General features: G+C 37.3%; 1 protein-coding gene across 1 annotated transcript; it reads left to right on the plus strand.

Annotated features, from left to right (window-relative positions):
• The first annotated feature begins 455 nt into the window (after positions 1 to 455).
• On the plus strand, positions 456 to 16,647 carry ino80db (INO80 complex subunit Db). The gene is given in 11 exon segments (XM_073851772.1): positions 456 to 793; positions 4,351 to 4,597; positions 4,682 to 5,418; positions 5,505 to 5,604; positions 8,434 to 8,646; positions 11,006 to 11,112; positions 11,319 to 11,452; positions 11,532 to 11,764; positions 11,841 to 11,998; positions 14,552 to 15,199; positions 15,202 to 16,647. Coding segments are annotated over 10 exon segments (2,604 nt in total). The 5' UTR covers positions 456 to 793; positions 4,351 to 4,379; the 3' UTR covers positions 15,258 to 16,647.
• The last annotated feature ends 811 nt before the right edge of the window (positions 16,648 to 17,458 follow it).

Consider the following 17,458-nt stretch of genomic DNA (forward strand, 5'->3'; position numbering starts at 1 on the left):
CACCTGCTTCAGAGTTTATATCACAAGCCTTGTCTCCTTGATAATATTTATTGATTTATAGCAAGGGAATGGAAAATGTGACTGACACGAATGTTATCTTTACACGTGAGATTGCACTGAATTTGAAGTCGGTGATGTCATTCCAGGCATGGATGAGACGCGTGAGAGGAGGCTGTCGGAAAAGACTTTGGGGGAGATCCCTGAAACTTAAAATCAATGACTGCGGCTTCAATAAAACTTCACGCGGGTCTGAACACTTCTGAGAGACGGGCACTCAAGTGTTCAATCTATATTGTGTGTTTGCGAGATCTGTCATCTTTCTAAAAGCCGACAATGAACATACAAAGTTGAATTCCAAAATGGTTGCAGAGGTTGTTGTTGCACTGTTGGCTGTTGTCATGTCCCCCCAGTGCCTGTAGTTGTGCTGTAAGAAGCCTCGCATCCGATGACTAAACCAACACCCCCTTCTCCTTGTGTACGGCTAGTTTTATTTCAATAATCGACAAAGATGTGCCAGTAGGATTCGTGTAAAATTATACCCACGCGTTAAAAAACTAAATTTCCTAGCGTGGAGCGGAAAGGTAGAGGCGGAAAATCCCCGTTGAAAGTAATAGCCGTCGACCGTACGAAAAGATCAGCGTAGCTTGTTTAGCACAGGCCGCAGCGACCGGGGACTGAGCGGCAGCCGGGAAGCAGCGGACTCAAGCAAAGGCGGAAGCCCGCTTATCACGCACTACAAGGCGGGTGTCTCATTACTCGACTCGGGGGATTCAGGAGGTTTCACAGGCCAACGGTAACTACAAATTGCGTAGAAATAAAGCAATATCTGTCGTCAAAATGTCTATCTGATATCAGTTTTTCTTGTAATATTATTACAACCTAAACCGGTGAAACAAATCTAAATACACATTATAAAAAATACCCCGAAACTTTTAAACATCTCCGGTCGTCGACAACGCGTTTTGTCGTTTGACAGGTATTTAGCTTATTATCGGTCCCGAGAGTCTGCGCAAAAACAAATGTTCCAAAAACAGTTACAAAGTTTCAAAATGCGTTGGAAATATTTGTACGACGCAACATAGACATAGATTCTACCAGCCGCGTTGAATCTGACCGTATCTTTCGTAAAAAAAATAAATAATAATAATTGTTACTTCAGGCGCTACACCCAACTTGCTCAATCCTTGCCTCAAAAGTAACTGATAGTGCTGCCCAAGTACATGATAGAGTAGTAGGCGGGTTGTCCACCGTCCCCTTGCGTTTTCAAAGTTGCTTTGCATGTCAAACGTATTGTACTCTGCCCAAACGCTTTTACAAGCCATCGTTTTATGATTTAGTGCTTCACCTGCTAAAAGCTCTGCTTAGACCAGCTGTTTTTTTCCTCTTGTGTCATTGATTGCTTAAAACAGGGGTTACTTTTCTTGCTTCCTGTCACTTTAATATTTAATGGTTTGAGCTGTTTATGCTGAACAGTTTACATACTGCATGCTTTGATGGGTGTTTTGAAATGCAGAGTTAATATGTTAGATGCTGGAGGTGACTGCAACGTATTGAAAGCTACTTTAAATTCTATGTCATTTGACCTGCAGATAAGCATGTCATTATTGTATATATTATAGCTGTTTTAGTATAGATAACCTTTGTAGTTTTGTATACATCGGTGACTGCTAGAAATAATATATACAATAATAATGGATGAGCTGAGAGCTTTCATTTCTGTGCTCTTCAAATGTCAACTATCATTTGCGGACTATTCAGTTTAGGGCAGTTTCAGGGTCAGTGGTAACTGTCTGCAATTGAGATTAATAAAATGAATGTTACAGGAAAGGAAAGGCTGGAATACACTACATGACTTTAAGTCTGAACAGATTTTAAAACACTAGGCATTATGTACATGCACTGTATACTCAACGACTGAGGATAGATATACCACAAAACAAACAAACTTGCCCAGAAATGTGTGCCTTGTTTCTCAGTCGCATGACAAATCAAAGCAGTATGTGTTGTAAAATCATTTCAAAATACTGGATAGAGTTACAGTCTTAAAGTCTGTTCCATCATAGACTATGCGATTTGCTGAGAAATTGTGTCCAGACTGCAAATCATGGCCAAAATTTGGGCAAAAGTCATGTAGTGTATTCCAACCCTAAAAGTATAATGCAGTTTACACCTGGTAAAAAGTTTGAACACAATAGATACAGTTTTAAATATCATTTTTCTAAATGTATACATAACAATTGTCCACCTTTTTCTTCCTGTAAGAGTGGGTGTGGCCATTTATGGTAAATTCTATCAGTTTGGCTTCCGGTCTCAATCACCTCCAGGTATTTTAGGCTGTACAAAACAGCTCATTTTGCTGCTTGATATTGCAAATTGGTGTGTCTTACCATATTATTTTAAAGGGGAAGTTCACTTCCAGAACAAAAATTTACAGATATGTACTCACCACTTTGTCATCCAAGATGTTCATGTCTTTCTTTTTTCAGTCATAAAGAAATTATGTTTTTTGGGGAAAACATTTCAGGATTTCTCTCCATATAGTGGACTTCTATGGTGGCCGTGAGTTTGAACTTCAAAGTGCTAAAAATGATCCCACCTGAAGAAGAAGGGTCCAATCTAGCAAAATGATCGGTTATTTTCTTAAAAAAAAAAATCAATTTATATACTTTTTTTTTTTAACCTCATCTTTAATGCTCATCTTGTCTAGTTCTGCATGTACTTTGTGTATTCCGAATTCAAGACAGTTAGGGTATGTTGATAAATCTCATTTTCTTCTCCAACTTCAAAATCACCCTACATCGCTGCAGAAGTAATGACCAAGTGTTTACAAAGTGAACGTGCAAAGAAGATCAAACACCCTTTACAAAAAAAGGCAAAACAGCTATGCAGGACGATTTTGAAGTTGGAGGAGAAAATGAGATTTATCAACATACCCTAACTGTCTTGAATTCGGAATACACAGAGTACACGCGGAACTAGACAAGAAGAGTATTTGAGGTTAAAAAATATATAAATTGTAAGTTTTTTTTAAAATAACCAATCGTTTCGCTAGGTAAGACTCTTCTTCCTTGGCTGGGATCATTTAGAGTCCTTCAAAGCTGCATTTAAAGTGCATTTTGGAAGTTCAAACTCCCAGGCACCATAGAAGTCCCCTATATGGAGAAAAATACTTATTTTAAAGGGGAAGTTCACTTCCAGAACAAAAATTTACAGATATTTACTCACCACCTTGTCATCCAAGATGTTCATGTCTTTCTTTCTTCAGTCATAAAGAAATTATGTTTTTTGGGGAAAACATTTCAGGATTTCTCTCCGTATAGTGGACTTCTATGGTGGCTGTGAGTTTGAACTTCCAAAATGCAGTTTAAATGCAGTTTCAAAGTGCTATAAATGATCCCAGCCGAAGAAGAATGGTCTAATCTAGCAAAATGATTGGTTATTTTCTAAAAAAAAAAAAAAAAAAATTACAATTATATACTTCTTTTTTTTTTTTCATCTTGTCTAGCTCTGCATGTACTTTGGAGTTTTTCGACATACCCCAACTGTCTTGAACCGGAATACACAATCTCATTTTCTCCTCCAACTTCAAAATCATCCTACATCACTGCAGAAGTAACAACCAAGTGTTTAAAAAGTGAACGTGCAAAGAAGATCAAACACCCTTTACAAAAAAAGGCAAAACAGCTATGTAGGACGATTTTGAAGTTGAAAATGAGATGAGGTATTTTTCAACATACCCTAACTGACTTGAATTCGGAATACACAAAGTACACGCAGAACTAGACAAGAAGAGCATTTGAGGTTAAACATATATAAATTGTATTTTTTTTTTTTTTAGAAAATAACCAATCGTTTCGCTATGTATAACTCTTCTTCCTTGGCTGGGATCATTTAGAGCCCTTCAAAGCTGCATTTAAACTGCATTTTGGAAGTTCAAACTCCCAGGCACCATAGAAGTCCCCTATATGGAGAAAAATACTGAAATGTTTTCCTTTAAAAAACATAATTTCTTTACGACTAAAGAGTAAATTATCTGTAAACTTTTGTTCTGGAAGTGAACTTCTCCTTTAATGTATTATCTTAATTATGAGCACACTGGTTTGTAACTGCAAACAGTTTTAGAAAATCTCACCCATAGGCTTACTTCTGCGTTAAAGAAAAAGGTGGACATAAATTTGAAATGAATTAGAATTTTAAATTTAAGACGCATTTTCAATTTTGAGTGAAAAACTTGAATATGTCTCTTCAAACAGTTGTTCCTGCATTCCAAAAGAAGTTGGGTTGACTCTGCTTTTGTCACACTTTTGTCTCATTTATGTTCTGTTTTTTTTTTTTTTTTTTTTTCATCAGCTGATGTTCCGGAGAGTTCCAGCCCTGGGATGTATGAAGGCAAACACATCCACTATTCGGAGGTGGACCACAAGCCTCTGTGTTCATATAGCCCAAAGCTTTGCAAGCAACGCAGGCTCAATGGTTATGCTTTCTGCATCCGCCACGTGCTTGAGGACCGGACCGCTCCTTTCAGGCAGTGCGAATATGTAGCCAAGTACAATAGCCAGCGCTGCACCAATCCCATACCCAAGGCTCACGACCGAAAGTAGGTTTTTGCATTAACAAACGTTTACAGAAAAGAATACGTATGTTTAAAGAATACTGAAACAAAAAACTGTTTGTCTCTTAGGTATTGTAATAGTCACCTTCAGGTTATGGGTGTCCTCCCCAAGAAGGAGCGAAAGAAGAAACAAGACACAATAGAGTCTTTGGCCCTCAACATTACCGTTCCATCCCTGGCTTTGAAGACCCACAACGGGCTTGAGCTTTTACCTCCATCCCCACCACCCTCCCTGTCGTGTCTACTCCCCTCAGATCCCTTTGCCTTTTGCAGAGGGGAAAAGATGTTAAAATCAAGTGGCACATTCCTGAAGAAACCCCAAGAAAGCCAAGTTCTGAACCACAAGCAGAAACAGCAAGATCACAGTGTGGATCCAGCCTTCCCAAACCATCTCAGAACCTCGTCTCTTTCTTCAACTCTTCCACGTTCTTGCCTCCCTCCTACCCAAACTGGGAGAACCACACAAACACCCAAAGTTCCCGCTTCCCCTCGTGCAGAAATCTTACAAACCCCTGTGGTTCGTTCAGGTTTATTATTCAAAACCTCATCAACTCTTCAGGACGGCCATCAGGGCTCAATAGAAACGACTCCAGCTGATAACAAAGTTAAACTGGACCTTAATCATGCTTTTGACAAGAAGGTTGTCCCTGCAGCTTCAGGGACGGCACCAAGCCGTGATGACATACATAGATCTTTAATAAAATTGCACTCAGTTGCAATGCAACAGCAAGCTCCATGTTTGCAGAAGTTCCATATATTGATGGACCAACACAGGGGGAGGTACCAAGACCTGAACCCACATTTAGGTAGGTAATTGTGACCTCAGATTGTGACATTTAAAGGTTAATTTAGCCTTAGTTTGTTTTCATGACAAACACAGCTTGTGTTTTAGGGCTTGACTGGTCAGAAGACAGTGAAGAGGAAGATGGAGACTTGGGGAAACCAGTGTCATATCAGTGCCAGAGACTACAAGAGAAGCACTTTGAGGAAAGGTACATTCATCCATTAGTCTGACAATCACCCATCCACCATGTAATTTAATGCCAATGGCAAACACAAAGATTAAGCTACATTATAACGCAAATATTTAAAGAAGCTTAATTCTAATTGGTCAAGTGTGCTATTCTACAGCTAACCTGCAGTTTGCTTAACTTAATGGAGTATATTTTCATCTCAGTGTTCTCCTTTCTCACATATGTGACCCTGGACCACAAAACCAGTCATAAGGTTAAATTTTACAAAACTGAGATATATACATCCTATGAAAGCTCAATAAATAAGCTTTCTATTGATGTATAGTTTGTTAGGATAGGACAATATTTGGCCGAGATACATCTATTTGAAAATCTGGAATCTAAGGGTGCAAAAAAATCAAAATACTGAGAAAATCACCTTTATAGTTGTCCAAATTAAGTTCTTAACAATGCACATTACTAATCAAAAATTACATTTTGATAGGGTTACAGTAGGAATTTTACAAAAAATCTTAATGGAACATGATCTTTACTTAATTTCCTAATGATTTTTGACATAAAAGAAAAATCAATAATTTTGACCCATACAATGTATTTTTGGCTATTGCTACAAGTATACCCCAGCGACTTAAGACTGGTTTTGTGGTCCAGGGTCACATATGTGAAAAAATTGTACCTTAAAGGGATACTTCACCCAAAAATGAAAATTCTGTCCATAATTACTCACACTCATGTCGTTCCACACCTGCAAGACCTTCTTTGGTCTTCAGAACACAAATTAAGATATTTTTGATGAAATCTCTGACCTTCCATAGACGGCAAGGGTCCTAACCACGTTCAAGGTCCAGAAAAATACCAAGATGTGGCATCAGTGGTTCAACCGTAATTTTATAAAGCTCCAAGAATACTTTTTGTTGCGCAAAACAACTAAAATAACAACTTTATTTAACAATTCTTCTCCTCCACATCACCCTAGAGCCATTTTGGAGAGTACTATGATGCATAAGCGTGCTTTGATCTGGTACTCTCCAAAATGATGCTAGGGTGATGCGTAGGAGAAGAATTGTTGAATAAAGTTGTTATTTTAGCTGCTTTGCGCAACAAAAAGTATTCTCGTAGCTTTATAAAATTATGGTTGAACCACTGATGTCACATGGACTATTTTGTCGATGTTCTTGGTACCTTTCTGGACCTTGAACGTGGTAGGACCCTTTCTGTCTAAGCAGGGTCAGAGAGCTCTCAGATTTCATCAAAAATATCTTAATTTGTCTTCTGAAGACGAACAAAGGTCTTACAGGTTTGGAACGACATGAGCTTAAGTAATTAATGACAGAGTGTTCATTTTTAGGCGAACTATCCATTTAAATTGCTTCACTGATCTTTATAAGTAATGTTTGGAAGACCCTCTTGAATGTTCTTCAGGGTTCCTACTCTTTTTAACCAATGAAATCAACAAACCAAATTACTTTTCCAGTTGTTCATGATTGACTGGATAATGATTAAAACTACACTATGTAACGTTTGGCCCTCTAGCAAAAAAATAAATGAAACTGCATGCTTCTTGCAGAAGAACATTGTTTGGGTTGTTCTTTGGCTTTGTTCCTCTGCTTGGATGAATGTGTTTTGAGGCACCAGTGTACACATGGATACAGGACTTATCAAAGTGGATGGACAAATAAATAACACTTTTTTTGTTGTTGCTGCTTATTTACAACCAATAATTCCCAGGACTTTGTCCGTTACCAAGTGTAGTTTTAAGGATAGTGATTTTTAAGAATATTTTTCACTCACAATTTCTACCTGATAAAATATGTTATAGCTTGGCATACTGTGACTACAAAAATGCTGAGTGTATTTATTATAAATTACCAATGGATTTTTAAAATTTTATGAATCTAGATGACTTTTCCAGGTCTAGATATCACAAATAAAATTTGGCTTTCACATATATCCAGGTTTTTTAGGACTGGGAATCCTAGTTCTTCTTTGTCAAAAAAGGGATGAATCAAAATAAGAAATATTTTAGGTGATTTTAAAGGGATAGTTTACCCAAAAATCCCTCTCATGTTGTTTCAAACCTGTTAGACCTTCGTTCATCTTCTGAACACAAATCAAGATATTTTTGATGAAATCCGAGAGCTTTCTGACCCTCCATAGACAGAAACTGAAACAGTCCATGTGACATTCAACCGCTTTTTTACGAAGAAACGCAGTGCATGTGTGTTGTACGTCAGCAGCACCACACGCATGCGTTTATGGTTTTCTTGATAATACGGAGGACGTGACTTGGAGGAGAAGAATTGTTTAATGAAGTCACTATTTTTGCTTTCTTTGTGCACAAAAAGTATTCTCGTAGCTTCCTAAAATTACGGTTGAACCACTGATGTCACATGGACTGTTGTCACCAATGTCCTTACTACGTTTTTGCGCCTGGGAACATTTCAGTTGCATTTCTGTCTATGCAGGATCAGAAAGTTCTCGGATTTCATCTAAAATATCTTAATTTGTGTCCTGAAGATGAACAAAGATCTTATTGGTTTTGATTGACATGAGAGTAAGTAATTAATGACAGAATTTTCATTTTTTAATGCTTGTTTTGTCTTATTTTAATTCATCAGGTTGTGGTGTGTGTTTGTTTCTTCAATGCAGGAAAAACATCCTTGATCTGAGACATACTTATCTGAATGCAAGTTATGACAACCAACAAACTTGTTTTTTTGAACTTGAGAAGTTGTGTTTTCATAGTTCTGGCAATGCATGAATGCTTACACTCTGTGACTCAGCAGTGGATCGCAGCCCACAGTTTGAAAACTGCTGATCTAGAAAATTCTCTTTCCCATCTTACAGTGCCAGCCGATCCCGTGCTGAGCGTTTGGCAGGCTTCTGCTCATACCTGAGACAAAAACACACGCACCTTTGCAGAGAGCAGAGGGGCTTCAGGAGGGAGAGGAGATCCCAGCATGCCCTTCGTAAAGCCCTGCTGCAGGCAGCAAGAGAGGAACCACAACACACTGCACAGCTTATTCAGGAACAATATAAAAAGACCTCCACACCCTCCAGGTAAAAACACACGCTTGTGCATTGGAGGGATAGTTTACCCAAAATTAAAATTCTGTCATTAATTACTCACCCTCATGTCATTCCAAAACCGGAAGACCTCCCTTTATCTTCAGAACACAAATCAAGGAATTTTTTATGAAATCTGCATCGACAGCAACACAACTACTATGTTCAAAGCCCAGAAAGGTAGTAAAGAGAATATTTATTGTGCAAAAAAAACTTTATTTAACAATTTTCTTCTCTCATGTGTACGTCGAAGACTGGCATGAAAGAGAATAAATTGTTGTTTAAAGTCCTTTTTTTTGCACACAAAAAGTATTCTAGTAGCTTAATAACACTACAGTTGGACCACAGATGTCACATGGATTATTTTAACAATGTCCTTACTACCTTTATGGGCCTTGAACATGGTAGTTGCATTGCTGTCTATGCAAGGTCAGAAAGCTCTCTGATTTCATCAAAAATATCTTCATTTGAGTTTTGAAGATGAACAGGTTTGGAATGACATGAAAGTGAGTAATTAATGACAGAATTTCCATTTTTGGGTGAAGGCAGAGGTCTCAAACTCAATTCCTGGAGGGCTGCAGCTCTGCAGAGTTTAGCTCCAACCAGCTCCAACTCACACCTGCTTGAAATTTTCTGGTAATCCTGAAGACCTTGATTAGCTGGACCAGGTTTGATTAGGGTTGGAGTTAAACTGTGCAGAGCTGTGACCTTACAGGGATTGAGTTTGAGACCAATGCTTTAAGGGTATTAACAATACTAACAATATGATGTATTGATGTAATTGTAAAAAACCTTGATAATGTTTTTAAGAACCACATTAATTTTTTGTATAAATGTTTTTTCAACGACTGGGAGGCCTAATTGTTTTGTGTATGTCCTAATGGAAATACTAGATTTGCATTTTAGGTGATCACAGAAGACTGATAGACATTATTGACTAGATTTCTCCTCCCTAAATTATTAAAAAAACTAAAGTGTCTTTTTTGTTGTAAATGTCCCAACTGAGATGCAGGATTTGGAATTTTCAAAGTGTTCAGTTTATTGGTCACATTTTGGTTTCTTTTGTGAGTTAAAAATAATGTAATGGGTTGTGTAAAATAGCACATAATATCTTAATATAGATATATTAGTTGCAGGCTTCTAAAAATGATAAAATGAATCTATGAATCTAATTGTGTTGCAGAAAGTTTTGAATTGTCTGCAAATATTATATGCTCTATGAGAATCAATGTCAGATTAGATTGTGATGCAACACTTATATCATTGCAAAAGCCAAGGATGAGCTTTCATCAGAAAACTATAGAGCTCATGTGTGACTTATTTTTTTGCTTGTTTATTATTTATAGTGCCTTGCGAAAGTATTCATACCCCTGCATTTTTTTTTTTCCACATTTTATGTTGATGTTGCTGCATCGTTTTTTTTCCCACAACAGTCTACACTCTATACATCATAATGGCAAATGAAAAAATATTGCAAATTAAAAAAAAAAAAACTTAATTGATTCCATTGCATAAGTATTCAAACCCTTATCTGGGACAGTTGAAATTTAGCTCAGGAGCATTCATATTGCTTGTAGATGTCCTTGAGTGGTCCAGCCTGAGTCTGGGCTTGAACCCAATCAAACATTTCTGGAGAAACCTGAAAGTGTGCGTCTGCCCCCATCCAACCTGACTGAGCTTGAGGTTGGGAGAAGAATGGCAGGTAATTGCCAAATGCTGATGTACAAAGCTTTTTGCATCTTACCCAAAAAGACTTGAGGCTGTAAAGGTGTTTCAGCTAAGTACTGAGTTAAAGGTATGAATACTTATGCAATGTACTTATTTCAGTTTTTTTATTTTTAATAAATTGTGACAATTGTGTTTTTCTTTGTCGAATGGTGTATGGAGTGTATATTGATGTGGAAAAAAGTTTAAAGCAGCTTAACATAGGCAGCAACATAAAACTTGGAAGAAAAAAAAGGGGGTGGGGGGTGTGAATACTTTTGCAAGGCACTGTATATATTTCCAAATTGTTTGAAAAATTGATAATGTATTTTTTATGTTGTACATTTTCAGAGAGTTAAATTAAATGTTGATTTTAATATTTTGGTTGCATTTTGAGATAATAAAACAACTGGTTATGTATACTAGGCACATAATATCTTAATATTGAAATTGCTTGACCTTGAATCTGTCAAAAGTTTAGAATTTTTGGCAAATATTATATCGCTGACTAAGAGTATGAGAGTAATAAAATGTCTGATTTACACCCTTAGTGTGCAATGACATAGCACTCGATACTTGTAACTCAGTATTCTACTTTGTAAGTTTTGATGTTGCAGAAGTTGTTTTCTTACGTGTTTTAATTCCACAGCACTAATGTACCATTGACTGGAGATGACTCAGGGTTGTGTTCGGCTGTCGTAAAAGGTGAAGACTGCAGAAGTTCAGCCTTACCGTTCACCAGGCACTGCTTTCAACGTATCCTCTCAAAGTTCTTATTCTTTGAATTAGTCAAAACTCAAATGTACCCGTAAAAAAACAAGAGCAAGCTGCTATTGGCTGTTCGTCTGCATTTCAGAACATTTTGTCCTGTGACTTTCCAGCAAACCATCTGCTTTGGTGATTGACTGAAGTTTTACGAATGTCTGCGTTCCCTGTGTTGCATCCTTAATGGCTCTCTCTAGATATCCTTCAGAACCGTTCTCAGCAGCTGTTCTCAAGCTGCACTGCTCGCTTTGCAGATGGAGCTCAGTGTTCCATCCCTGTCTTTGACATCACGCACCAGACGCCACTTTGTGATGAGCATGCCAAGAAAATGGTGAGAAACATTGCGCTATTTCATTGCGTAAAGAACTTTTGCTAGCAACTAATTTCACCATGTCTGTGCTACTTTACAGGACAATTTCCTTCGAGGTGATATCAGCCGGAGAACGTACCACCACCACCAGCAGATTCAGCGGCACAGGCCACTAAAGAAAGCCAAGCCTCCAGCACTCACTAAGAAGCATAAGAAGAAAGGAAAGAGAGGAGCAACAAGACGCCCTCAGAAACCCATTCCTCCTGCGCAGCCTCAGGGTAACCTGGGAATGCCTTCCATCTTGTGCCTGCCCACTCAGCCCTCTGGCATAAGGTGAGAGCCGAGTGTGTTTTAATATGTGTCTGTGTGTGTTGGTAAGTGTGCGCTCATCATCTTTGTGTTTTTGCAGGAGCCCTTTAACTCCTGATTTAAGTGCAGATGAATTTCCAGATGACATCACCAATGACATCAGCGACATTCCACATGACCTGGAGTTGAATCAGGAGGATTTCTCAGATGTTCTTCCTCGACTCCCTGATGACCTGCAGGACTTTGATCTTTTTGAAGGTAATAGTTATAATGGTATTTTTTAAAAAGAAGTGTCCTATGTTTACCAAGGCTGCATTTATTTGATCAAAAATACAGTAATACTGTGTAATATTTTTAGCCGCTTTTTATTTAAATATATTTTAAAATGTAATTTATTCTTGTGATGGAAAAGCTGAATTTTCAGCATCATTACTCCTGTCGTCAGTGTCACGTGATCCTTCAGAAATCATTCTAATATGTTGATTTGATGCTTAAGAAATTTCTTATTATCATTGTTAAAAAACATTTGCTGCTTAATATTTTTGTGGATACCATGATTTGCTTTTTTTAGGATTTTTTGATGAATGGTCAGTTTAATAGAACATTTATTTGAATTTGAAGTATAAATCTTTGCTTTTGATTAGTTTATTGTGTCCTTTCTGGATAAAAGACTTCTTATTTTAAGGTTTGATTGCAAACATAATTATGATCTTTTGCTGTGGGGCTGCAGGAAACTATGAAAGCCCATTTCCTCCACTGAAAAAAGAAAAAAAGGTGATTGTGACTTTTTATCTCACAGTTCTGACCTTTTTTTTCCTGAATTCCATTTACAGACTTGCAATTCTGACTTCTTTTTCTCAGAAGTGTGAGATATAAACTTAAGTTTGTTTTTATCTCACAATTCCGAGAAAAACGTCAGAACTGTGTGATATAAACTCAATAGTCAGAATTGCGAGATTAAGATTTTTTTTTTTTTTTTTTTTTTTTTAGAATTGTGAGTTTTAAACTAGCGATTAAGAGTTATAAAGTCTAATTTTGAGGGGGGAAAACTGATAAATACTCACAGAGTTGTGAGTTCTCAGAAAAACTCATTCTGAGAAAAAGTGACAATTGCAGGATATAAACTCATTCTGAGAAAAATAGAATAAGTAAGTATGTGAGTTTATATCATGTAATTCTGACTTTATTTCACATAAATTGCGACTTTATAACTTGCAATTGGGTTAATATCTCAATTCTGAGGAAAAAAATCAGAATTGCAAGATTTTCTCAGAATTGTGAGACATAAACTCACTCATAAGTCAAAATTTTTAGTTTATATCTGACAATTCTGACTTTATAACTCGCAATTGCCAGTTTATATCACATACTTCTGACTTAATTTCTCTTCATATCTCACAATTGTGAGAAAAAAAAGTCAGAATTGTAAGATTTTTTCTCTTCTCAGAATTGTGAGATATAAACTCGCAATTGTGAGTTATAAAGTACAATTTTGAGGAAAAAAGTAAAAATTGCAAGTTTATATCTCAAATTTCTGAGTTTATAACTCGCAATTGCGTTTATATCATGTAATTCTGTCTTAATTTCTCATAAATTGCGAGTTGTCTTAAACTCAAAATTGCGAGTCAGAATTATCTTACAATTCTTAGGAATAAAGTCAGATATGCAAGATTTTTTTCTCAAAATTGTGAGATATAAACAATAGTGTTCTAAAGCACAATTTTGAGAGGGAAAGAAGACTTCTTAGAATTGCGAGATATAAACAATTTTGAGAAAAAATTAATTGTGAGTTTATCTCGCAATTCTGACTTTATAATTCACAATTGTGAGTTTATATCACGTAATTCTGAGGGAAAGAGTAAAAATTGAAAGTTTATATCTCACATTTCTGACTTTATACCTTACAGTTGCGAGTTTATATTACGTAATTCTGACTTTATAACTCGCAATTTTGAATTTATAACAATTCTGAGGAAAAAAGTCAGTATTGTGACAGTATAGTGAGATATGAACTTGCAATTGTGAGTTATAAAGTACAATTTTGGGAGAGAAAAAAGACTTGCGTTGCACTAAGAATTGCGTGAATTAAGTTCATATCACACAATTCTGAGAAAAAAGTCAAAATTTACAAAAGTATATATCAATTTTCTGACTTTATAACTCACAATTGCGAGTTTATATCATGTAATTCTGACTTAATTTCCCATAAATTGTGAGTTGTCATCTCACAATTCTGACTTTATAACTTGTAATTTTCACAATTCTGGGAAAAATCTGAATTGTGAGTTTTTATAATGCAATTCTGAGTTATAAAGTACAATTTTGAGAGGGTAAAAAGACATCTCAAAATTGTGACTTTATGTCTCAATTCTGAATATATATACCAATTGTGAGTTTATATCATGGAATTCTGACTATGAATTGCAATTGCGTGTTTATATCTCAATGCTGTCTTCATTCCTCATGACTTGCGAGTTTACATATCACATGTCTGACTTTATAACAAATGTGAGTTTATATCTCAATTCTGAGAAAAAAAAGTCAGAATTGCGAGATGATAACTTGTAATTACCTTTATTTTTTTTTTACATTCAGTGGCAGAAATGGGCTTTCATAGGAAACACTGGCATATAGTAAAAGGTCAATTTTGGAATTTTAAGTTTTGATATTTAATAGAAAAATTGAGATTTTTACCCAGCCATATATAATATCTGTTCTCATATCGTTTTCTGGAAATACTTATTTACCTTGCTTTATCTGTCTGTTTACAGTAATCTGGTATCCTATAACTCACATTTGTTTGTCATACAGGCAAGAATAGTGAGCTGTTGCCCACCTCTGAGGAAGCCGAAGAACTGGTTCGCGTTCTGCAGGCCATGGGCTCTTACCCAGAATCCCTTGCATGTCTAAGCGGAATGGCTGAGCTTGGTCCCGTAGAGGCAGTAGATTGTCGTAGCCTGCCGGGGGGAGTCGTGGATCTACTAAGCGGACGGCTATCTGCTGAAACACTCTCCAGCCTGGAGCTGGACCCCAGTTTGCTCCCCACGTCCGAAGATGCTTTCCCTCCATCACCTCCATCACCACAACCCCCTCTCACTCCTCCATCCTCTGTGGGGCATCTCACAGACAGCACATACGCACAGAGACAACCTCATCTCCTAGCGAAGATGGATAACTCCAAAGCAGAACTGAGCGACCTGCCGCTTGGAAAGGACGAGGACATCTCTCACGGCTCCTGGGGCGTTCTCGCCCTCCCCCTCAACGACTCCTCACAGTTTCACAGCCTTATTGCCTCGGATGGCCTGCTAATGTCCACAGCTCTATCAACGCCAATGACCCCCATGCCCTCGGCCCCCTGTCAACCCACTTCGGCTCTTTCCGCTTTGCCTCAGACTGTGCCCGTCACTCGCTCCACACCCGCATCCTCGCCCTCGTCGCCAACATCCCAAACTAAGCACCTTCTCCCCCCACTGTTCAACCACTGTGGGATCCCAGCAGACTTGCAGCCGCACCATAGTACAACGGCGCCACCTATGGACCAGGCCTGAACTGCAGGCAGAACCAATTTGCTAGTCAGTGTTCAGGGAACATGTTGCAGGTGATTTTTCCTTTTCCCAAATGTCAGGGTCATTCTGTCCGTCTTCTCAGTCCTCTGCATCTTTTTTCCTTCACTAAGAAAGAACATCAAGCAATAAATTTCCTTGTCAGCTTAAAATAGTTGCTTTTTTCGAACTTCGAAAATCAAACAGAGATGGATTTTAGCCATTAATATCACTTGTATCCTTAAACACATATTTAATATATTTATAGAGTAGCAGTCTGCACAACTAGTTTTATCGAGTGAAAATGTGTGGTAACCGGTGAAAATGTGGTTCTTGTTTAGAGGTAATGGGCAAGTTTGTCTTTGGCAAACAAAAGGGGAAAGGTGTCATGGTTGTATCACTATTTTGTCCCGTGTGATGAGCTTATTGTTTTGGCAGATGGTGTTTATGTGCTTTGAGTAGCCGTTAAACTATGGGGTCTTGCTCTAAGTGTAAGTGCCTGCCATGAAAGCTGTGTAACACCTTTATAATCCGTGTATTGTGAGTCAACAAAATACACATTGCATTGCCACCGAGTAAAACTTTGTAAATGCACAAAATTTCACTATTGAAAACATGAGAAGTGGCATTTGCTCCCTGTTTTTGACAAGTAATTACCTTCTCACGTTACTTGAGGGTGTTCGATTCTGAGTGTTCGATGTGCTCCTGTGTAAGGCCTTTAGCTGAAGTGATAGCAGTTGTGGGAAATAAATGGTGTAAAGCTATAGTCGGTTATCTTGTTATGGCTTTCAACGAGAGTAGTTCTGATGCCTTTACCCTCATGCCAAGTCTACATTTGCATTCTCCCGTTTCTCTTCTTTGCAGATGCTTTCTTACCAAAGTGGCTTACATGAAAGCCTCTTTTAATGTCCACGTCAGAAATATCTATATATCAGTATATCTAACTGACCGATATAATGAAATCGTGTTTGGGCAGTTAAGCTTTTAAAGAAAACAGTGACGTATAACCTTAATTTGAGATCTTTATAAAACGGATAATGATATACATTGTGGTTTGGTAGACTTGCCGTCGTACCAGATAATGCTGCTTTTACCAACAGGCATACTGACAGATGTCCTTGCACACCGAGGGTCGTCTCATATACTTTTTATACTTATTCACTGAATGTATCAAGTCAACAAAAAAGTTTATTATAACCTATTAAAATGTTATGGTCCTCTTCTTTGTTCAAGGTATTTTTATGTATTGACATGTTTACTTTTGTTACTTAAGTGCTTGGATGTGGGCGTGTGTGTAGACAATGTGTAAGAGAAATTCTATTTGTTTTATTTGAAATGTGTGAATTAAAACTGATATGACCACGACTTTGTGTGCACTTGTTATTTTCATATGCTGTCAACAGCTATTTGCAAGTTTTGGGTTGTGATAGCACTATGAGACTGCAATATCTGGACCGAGTCATTGTATGAGCATAATTCATAACATATAGGACCTTTAGCTGGCTTTCTAAACTAGGAGGTGTCAAATTATAATATTTTAACGTCTACGTCAGGGGTTTTCAAACCTGTCCTGGAGCCTCCCCTGCCCTGCACATTTTGCTTGTCTCTCTCATCTAATACACCTGATTCAAATCATCAGCTCATTAGTAGAGACTGCAAGACCTGAATTGGGTGTGCCTAATAAGGGAGACATACAAAATGTGCAGGGCAGGGGAGGCTCCAGGACAGGTTTGAAAACCCCTGGTCTACGTTGTTGACAAAAACATAGCTTGAAAAAACGGCAGAGGGCGCCAAAGGAATTATAATGTGGTCCAGTCTTTTGCAATGAATCCGTTAACAAAAATATTAGTTTGTTCTGTGCAGGTTATTTCCAGAGCTGGGTAGTAACTGATTACATGTAATCTGGATTATGTAATCAGATTTAAAAAATCAAGCACTTGTAATTAGATTAAATGACATTTTAAAATACTCTGATCAGACTATGATTACTTATAATTTACACAATAGCAAAAAATTATTCATAATTTATTGATTCCTAAACTTTTTCATATTTTAAAATTTTCTTTCTAAAATGACCATTTGCTTATACAGTGCCTTGCAAAATTATTCATACCCCTTCATTTTTTTTCACATTTTATGTTATTTTGTTATTTGCAAATGTGGTTTTTGCTTTGTC

This window comes from Garra rufa, chromosome 12 (genome assembly GCF_049309525.1).
Source record: "Garra rufa chromosome 12, GarRuf1.0, whole genome shotgun sequence".
NCBI lineage: Eukaryota > Metazoa > Chordata > Actinopteri > Cypriniformes > Cyprinidae > Garra > Garra rufa.